The 7,508-nt window shown below is 47.8% G+C and overlaps 1 protein-coding gene across 2 annotated transcripts in view; it reads left to right on the top strand.

The window, feature by feature from the left end:
• DQX1 (DEAQ box RNA-dependent ATPase 1) overlaps positions 1-5,842 on the top strand; it is an 8,343-nt gene extending 2,501 nt beyond the window's left edge. For both annotated transcript variants that reach the window (XM_011980737.1, XM_011980738.1), the window contains exons 5-12: positions 507-734; positions 824-923; positions 1,025-1,183; positions 1,268-1,459; positions 3,888-4,007; positions 4,176-4,366; positions 4,691-4,881; positions 5,372-5,842. In XM_011980737.1, coding sequence (XP_011836127.1) covers positions 507-734; positions 824-923; positions 1,025-1,183; positions 1,268-1,459; positions 3,888-4,007; positions 4,176-4,366; positions 4,691-4,881; positions 5,372-5,528 — 1,338 coding nt within the window. In that variant the 3' untranslated portion in view covers positions 5,529-5,842. The remainder of the gene's footprint in view (positions 1-506; positions 735-823; positions 924-1,024; positions 1,184-1,267; positions 1,460-3,887; positions 4,008-4,175; positions 4,367-4,690; positions 4,882-5,371) is intronic.
• The last annotated feature ends 1,666 nt before the right edge of the window (positions 5,843-7,508 follow it).

Raw genomic sequence — 7,508 nt, 5'->3', positions numbered from 1 at the left:
GCATATACCCAGAGAGGCTGGTGAGAGACCTTCCCCCATCTACCGGGACACCATCCCCCCTGATCGAGTGGAAGCTGCCTGCCAAGCAGTGCTTGCAGTGAGCCGAGATCATGCTACTGCACTCCAGCCTGGGCAACAGAGCGGTAAAAAAAAAAAAAAAAAAAAAAAAAAAGCCTGCAAAAGGAGGTACTCATCATCTTCTAGTCCTAGGGAATGGGAATGGGAGCAATGCCTGTTAGGAACAGTAGAGTTGCAGTATTTACTCTCCCCTGGGGTCCCAGAGAAAAACTTGAGGATTTCAGAGTAAAGAGGTTTACCACTCACTTTTTTATTCCCTTTAATGCAGAGATTTGTGATTCAGTGAACCCCTGAAATTATAAAATCTTCAACTTTATGAGTATTTGCATTTTCTCAGAGTGAAGGGCCATAACTTTCAACAGTCTTTCAAAGGGATCTGTGACCCCAAAAAGGTGAGAACTGCCCTAATGTCCCACCCTTCTCCTCAGGAAATTTCCCTCTGCTGTGAATCCTTGTCCAGGGAGGTAGAGTCCCTGCCTCTCCAAAGGCTTCCACCACGAGTACTGCCCCTTCACCCAGACTGTGGACAAGCCGTTCAGGCTGTATATGAGGACATGGATGCCCGAAAGGTTGTGGTCACTCACTGGCTGGCTGACTTCTCCTTCTCCCTCCCTTCCATCCAACATGTCATCGACTCAGGACTGGAGCTCCGAAGTGTGAGTGAGAGAGAGATGGCGGTGGGGTAGTAAAGACAGAAATGGCCCACTCTGATCTGTCTTGGCCTTGGTTGGGGCACGGGCAACAGGTTTACAATCCTAGGATCCGAGCAGAATTCCAAGTGTTGAGGCCAATCAGCAAGTGTCAGGCAGAGGCAAGACGACTGCGAGCAAGAGGGTTCCCACCAGGTAAGAGCCTTTGCCCTCACTGAAATAAAAAACCCAAGAGTCACCAACATGCAAGCCCTGAGAAATCTACAGTGGTCTTTCCCAGGTCTTTTTCCCCTCAGGATCCTGCCTCTGCCTGTATCCTAAGTCCTTCTTAGAACTAGAAGCTCCACCATTGCCCCAACCCAGGGTGTGTGAGGAGAATCTGAGCTCCCTGGTGTTACTACTAAAAAGGAGACAGATTGCAGAGCCAGGGGAGTGTCACTTCCTGGACCAGCCTGGTGAGTACCTCTCCTGCCCAAGTATTGCCATCTGACCACCCAGTTCTGAAATTTCACATCCTGTAAGCCCTGTTTCCTCACCAGCTCCAGAAGCATTGATGCAAGCCCTGGAAGATTTAGACTATCTGGCAGCCCTGGATGATGATGGGGACCTGTCAGATCTGGGCGTCATACTATCAGAATTCCCTCTGGCCCCTGAGCTGGCCAAAGCCCTGCTGGCCTCATGTGAGTTTGACTGTGTGGACGAGATGCTCACCCTGGCTGCCATGCTCACAGGTATAAATCCCTGCTGTAAATCTGTAGCTCTTGCAGCCACTTCAGCCCTTCCCCTTGGGTTTTGGTGCTCCTGAGGCTAGCCCTTTCCTCTCTGCTCCAGTTGCCACCCCTCACAATGCCTAAAGAACCAGGCTTAGTCACCTATCTCCCTCTTGTCTCTTTAGCCTTTTTTCTCTGCTGGTCCTTGCCCCCAGCATGCTTAAATCTCTCCTAATCTGTTATTGCTAAAACTCACACACTCCTCTTCCTCAACCCTATCCTCCCCTTCAGCTGTGCAGCATGATTTCTATCCTATTCTAACTGGTGTATTGCTCACCTACTGCACTCCAGCTTCAGGTCTACCATGCCAGTGAAACAGCTTTCAACTCACCAGTGACCTCCCAGGTACCTAATCCAGTGGATACTTTTGAGCCCTTATTCATGACCTTCTTTTATACTTGAAATTGCTGACCGCTTCACCTTGAAACTGCCTCCTCCCTAGGCCTCTGTAATGCTGCTCCTCATGGTTTTCATCCTACATCTCTGGCCATCCCCTTTATCTTTTCCTCGAGCTCTTTGTCCTCTTGTTATCCATTGTAAATTGGTCCTCAGGGTTCTATTCTTGCCTCTTTTGTCTTCTATTCCCTGAACTCTCTGAGCAAGTTTATCCACAACCATGGTTTGAAGTTCTACCTTTAGCCTTAACATTTCCAAACCTTGTGCCTTGTATCTCTCACCCAATACCATTCTTCTGAATCTGAGAGACAGAGAGAAAGAGAGAGACGGAGAGAGGGATGGGGAGAGGGGGAGAGAGGGAGAGACAGAGAGAGAGCATACCCCAACTCCTGATGGACGTTTCTTTTTTTCCTTTTCTTTTTTTTTTTTTTTTTTGAGACAAAATCTCACTCTGTCACCCAGGCTGGAGTGCAATGGCATGATCTCGGCTCACTGCAACCTTTGTCTGCCAGGTTCAAGCAATTCTCGTGCCTCAGCCTCCCACGTAGCTGGGACTACAGGCATGCACCACCACACCCAGCTGATTCTTGTATTTTTAGTAGAGTCGGGATTTCACCATGTTGGCCAGGCTGGTCTCAAAGTCCTGACCTCAGGTGATCCACCCACCTCAGCCTCCCAAACTGCTGGGATTACAGCCCTGAGCCTCGGCGCCCAGCCCCGATGGACATTTCTACCAGAATAGTTAACAGTACCTCAGCTCAGAACTGAACTCGAATGCTCTATTAAACCACTCCCTCGCCACTATCACCACAAAATCTTTTCCTCTCTCTAGAGTCTCAGATTCAGATAATACTATTATCCTGCTGCTCTGCTACCATCACTCTAGACCAGTCTTTCTCCAGGTTATTTCACTTTTATCTTGTAAAAGTAAATATATATTCATCTGCCCTTGGATCTGCCAATGGTAGGTCCTCCTCATTGCTCAGCTGGATTTCCTCAGTAACCTCCTAACTACTAATGTGAACTTTTTCAGACACATGGACTCTCTTACTTAAAAACTCTTCTTCAGCCAGGCATGGTGGCTTGTGCCTGTAATCTCAGCACTTTGGGAGGCTGAGATGGGAGGATCACATGAGGTCAGGAGTTTGAGACCAACCTGGGCAACATAGTGAGACCCTGTCTCTATAAAAACAAAAAATTAGTCGGGTGTGGTGGCATGTACCTATAGTCTCAGCTACTGAAGAGACTGAGGTAGGAGGATCATTTAAGCCTGGGAGGTTGAGGCTGCAGTGGGCCATGATCACGCCATTTCACTCTAGCCTGGGCAAGATAGTGAGACCCTGTCTCAAACAAACAACAACAAAAAAAAACACAACTCTTCCTCTACAGCTACTCTTTACCTTGAAGATAGTTCCTTTCCTCAGTACTCCAGGATCTCATGACCTTACCTATACCTACCTCTTCAGCTTTATCTCCTGCCATTCTGCAACATGTCATTTCATTCCCTCCACCCATCCCAGATGGCTTGCAGTTCCCCAAATATGCTATGTTATTAACTTAGGTGCTATGCTGTTGCCACAGTCTAAAACATACTCCCTGCCCCTTCTCCACTCTGCTAATTCCTACTCAAATTTCAAATACTAACCCAAGGGTCCTCATCCTTTTCTGTTACATCACTCACATCCTCACCACCTAACCTTGATTAGTTATCCTCCTCTTTGTTTCCACAGTACCATATACAAACACCTATCATGCTTATCAAGTCTGCTTACCTGTTGGTCTCTCCCACCAGACTTGAAGCTCCTTGATGGCAGATTGTATTTCATTTGTTTATCCTCAACATTTAATAAAGTGCATAACACCTAGAAGTTATCTATGTCTTTTGAATAAAGTTCCCAAAGGGACACTTCGGCCTTTTCAGCATTCCACCTTTACTACTATCCCTTCCCATTTCCCAAATGGCAGATTCTACCTTCCGCTCTTCTGCCTCCAGCTGCCCCTGGGTTTACCCGTCCTCCACTCAGTGCAGAAGAAGCTGCCCTGCGTCGGGCCCTGGAACACACAGATGGTGACCACAGTTCTCTGATCCAGGTGTATGAAGCCTTTATACAAAGTGAGCTCTGCATTATCTTATAGAATCCCAGATTGTCCAAAGAGGGGAAATGTTATGCAGCCAGCTGACAGATCTCTATGCTCAGAAAGAGGAGGACCTTTGGCTAAGGGTTGGGTTATTTCAGGGGTCTCAAGGACTTTAGTTTAGCTGGTCCCTTTCTTCTCCTAGGTGGAGCAGATGAGGCTTGGTGCCAGGCTCGAGGTCTGAATTGGGCAGCATTGTGCCAAGCCCATAAACTTCGGAGAGAGCTCCTAGAACTCATGCAACGAATTGAACTTCCCTTGTCCCTACCAGCCTTTGGCTCTGAGCAGAATCGCAGAGACCTTCAGAAAGCACTGGTGTCAGGATACTTTCTCAAGGTTAGAGGAAAGGGTGGGGGTGAGGATGATCAAAGGAGCAAAAGGCAAAGAGAACAAATATTGGTAAGCCACTTTGAAATCAGGGTCCAGGTGGCCATTCAAAAGATTCTTTAGTCCAGAAAGGACTTTTCCCTTGAGGATTTGGGGCACAAGGGGCTATGGAAAATGCCATGAGGTATAGTAGAGACCAGACAACACCTAGAGGTAATGCTTTACTTTTAATACTCTCACCACCCTTACTCTTTCTCAGTCCCCTTTTCTTTTTTTCTACTGTCTGCCTCTTCCCTTTTATTTATTCCATCAATATTTTTGCCTTTCAATAAGGTGGCCAGAGACACAGACGGGACTGGAAATTACCTACTCCTAACCCATAAGCATGTGGCCCAGCTCTCCTCATACTGCTGCTACCGAAGTCGTAGAGCTCCTGCCAGACCCCCACCGTGGGTGCTCTACCACAATTTCACCATATCCAAAGACAACTGCCTTTCCATTGTTTCTGAGATTGAACCACAGATGTGAGTTCCCTGACATCCTCCTTCACTGCCTATTCCTCTCCCTGGGGCCAAAATTATGGCTGGGGAGTTAGAGAGACAGAAGAAGGGATCTTAGTGGTTAGTAAAAACATGATCTGAAGAGAAAGGAATTGTGGAAGGGCTGGTGAGAAGTTTAAAAGTCTGCATCATAAGAGAAGATGCACTTTTGGTGACCTAGGCAGGAGGAGTACTTGAGGCTAAGAGTTTGAAACTACCCTGTGCAACATACTGAGACCCTGTCTCTACAAAAATTATTTTAAAAAGATTAGCTGGGTGTGGTGGTGTGCACCTGTAGTCCCAGCTACTTCGGAGATTGAGGTGGGAGGATTACTTGAGCTCAGGAGTCTAAGGCTACAGTGAGTTATGATGATGCCACTGAACTCCAGCCCAGGCAACAGAGCAAGACCCTGTCTCTAAAAAGAGACAGAGAAAGAGAAGATGCAGATCATCTAATTATGACTCTCTCTATTAGGCTGGTGGAATTGGCCCCTCCATACTTCCTGAGTAACTTGCCTCCCAGTGAGAGCAGAGACCTCCTGAACCAGCTAAGGGAAGGAATGGCAGATTCTTCAGCAGGGAGCGAATCATCCTCAGTCCAGGAGTTCAGAGATCCCTGTGTCCTGCAGTGACCTGCCTGCCTATGGAATGGAGCTGGGTTCATCTCATCACATTAGATTCTCCCTCAGGGTGGCACCAAAGCACCCAGACAGATTTAGAAGCCCAAAGTTTAGGGTTAAATATAAACCCTGGAAAGTGAGTCCCAAGAAATGGTAGGCTGGGAATGGAGAGAATGGGGTAAACCACAGTCTACATAGGGAAGGACTCTTTCCTTAGCCTTCTCTTATTGATTGGAGAGGGACTGACATGCTCCCCATTCTCTCAACTTTGCCAAACCCATTCTTGTACTCCCTTGTGGTCTATAAAAGATTTTTCTATGGTGCCAGTTTTTAGTTTGGTCCTGCAGTGCCATACACAACATCCATAAATCAGCGATGATACTACAGTAAAGAACCAGGGCCAGCTCCTCCAACTATAGTTTGCAGCCTCTTCCCATCTCCAGTCAGGCCTTCATTCTATGATCAACATAGTTGTCACTAGCACAGGCATGAGTTGTCTGACTACGGTTGGTCTCTAGCCTGGCCTCTCTTCCCTCTGTCACAGTGCACCAGTCTCCAGGGGACAAAGGATGGGGGTGCTAGAGGAATCAGATAAATTCTTCCCTTCCTCATACAACTTAAATCCAATTCCTTTTTAACCCTTAAGGCTAATGCAACCATCCCGTAACTAGACTTTCTATTAACAAGCTTCCCAGCAGCCCAGACACACCGACAAGCTGAAGTCTTTCTAACAACTTCAGAGACATCATGCTTTCCTTTCTTTCTTCCTAGGTTCTCCTCCTTCCCTTCCCCTTTTCTGCCCTCGAATTTTTTTTTTTTTTTTTTTTTTTTTAAGATGAAGTCTCGCTTTGTCACCCAGGCTGGAGTGCAGTGGTGTGATCTCGGCTTACTGCAACCTCCACCTCCCAGGTTCAAGCGATTCTCCTGCCTCAGCTGCCCGAGTAGCTGGGACTACAGGCACATGCCACCATGCCCGGCTAATTTTTGTATTTTTAGTAGAGAGGGGATTTCACTATGTTGGCCAGGATGGTCTTGATCTCCTGACCTCGTGATCCTCCCACGTCAGCCCAAAGTGCTGGAATTATAGGCGTGAGCCACCGTGCCCGGCCTGCCCTTGGACTATTGACTTAGGTATTCTCCATCATCTTGCACATTGCAAACGTGGTTGTCGAATTTGGTGGAAAGGTTTAGTCCTTAGAACTCGGCTTTTCTCCTCAGAGTGCCCTCCCTCAGAGATTCTATCTGTTCTCATTCATATCTAGGTCCACCTCTATGTGGATGTCAGTTGATCTCCCTCAAAGGCACTTCTCCAGGATTTATTTTCTCTAGGTATAACATTTAGTTTTGCCTGTATAGTTAATCTTGCTCCAATCTTCCCAATTTCCCTTTCATCATCCACAGCACCACTGATTTCCTGATGCTGCACATTTCCAGTCTTGGAATTACCTTTGATTCTTCTTAAGCTTGTCACTTCCAAATTATTTTCAAAATTCTCTTCACCCTAACTCCACTGGGCCCATTAACTTTGTCCACTGTTTCCTCCTCTCCCTTCTCTGTCCCTATGTGACACCAGAGCCAGATTTTCTTTCTAGATTTTCTCTTTCGTTGGGTGTGTAAGTATCCTACTCGCCTCCTGCCCAGGCGTGTTGCCGGAGGATGTTGCCAGCAGGCTGAACACACATGACAACGTGAGGCTCAAAGTCAGGAAGGAATCCTTAGCGATTATTTTACAGTTGAGGGATGATGCCCGGGGTGGACAACCCTCTGGTTCCGGTCACAATCAGCCAGCCTCTCGCGCTCCGGCACCCTCTCCATGACTTCGCAGTGGTAGATGTCTTCCTTCCTTCACACCTTTGGTACGGACCCAGCGTGCACCGCGCGCAATGCCGCTAGCGCCCCGCAGAGCCCCAGCTCCCGACCACCCGCCGGAGAATTCCGAGTCCCTCAGGAAAGCAGCTCCCATTGGCCAGCCCGGCCCCCTCCCCGCACCTC

The sequence above is a fragment of the Mandrillus leucophaeus genome, unplaced genomic scaffold (assembly GCF_000951045.1).
Source record: "Mandrillus leucophaeus isolate KB7577 unplaced genomic scaffold, Mleu.le_1.0 Scaffold216, whole genome shotgun sequence".
Taxonomy (NCBI): Eukaryota; Metazoa; Chordata; class Mammalia; order Primates; family Cercopithecidae; genus Mandrillus; species Mandrillus leucophaeus.
The sequence above is the reverse complement of the archived record's forward strand: the minus strand, read 5'-3'. Positions and strand labels throughout refer to the sequence as shown.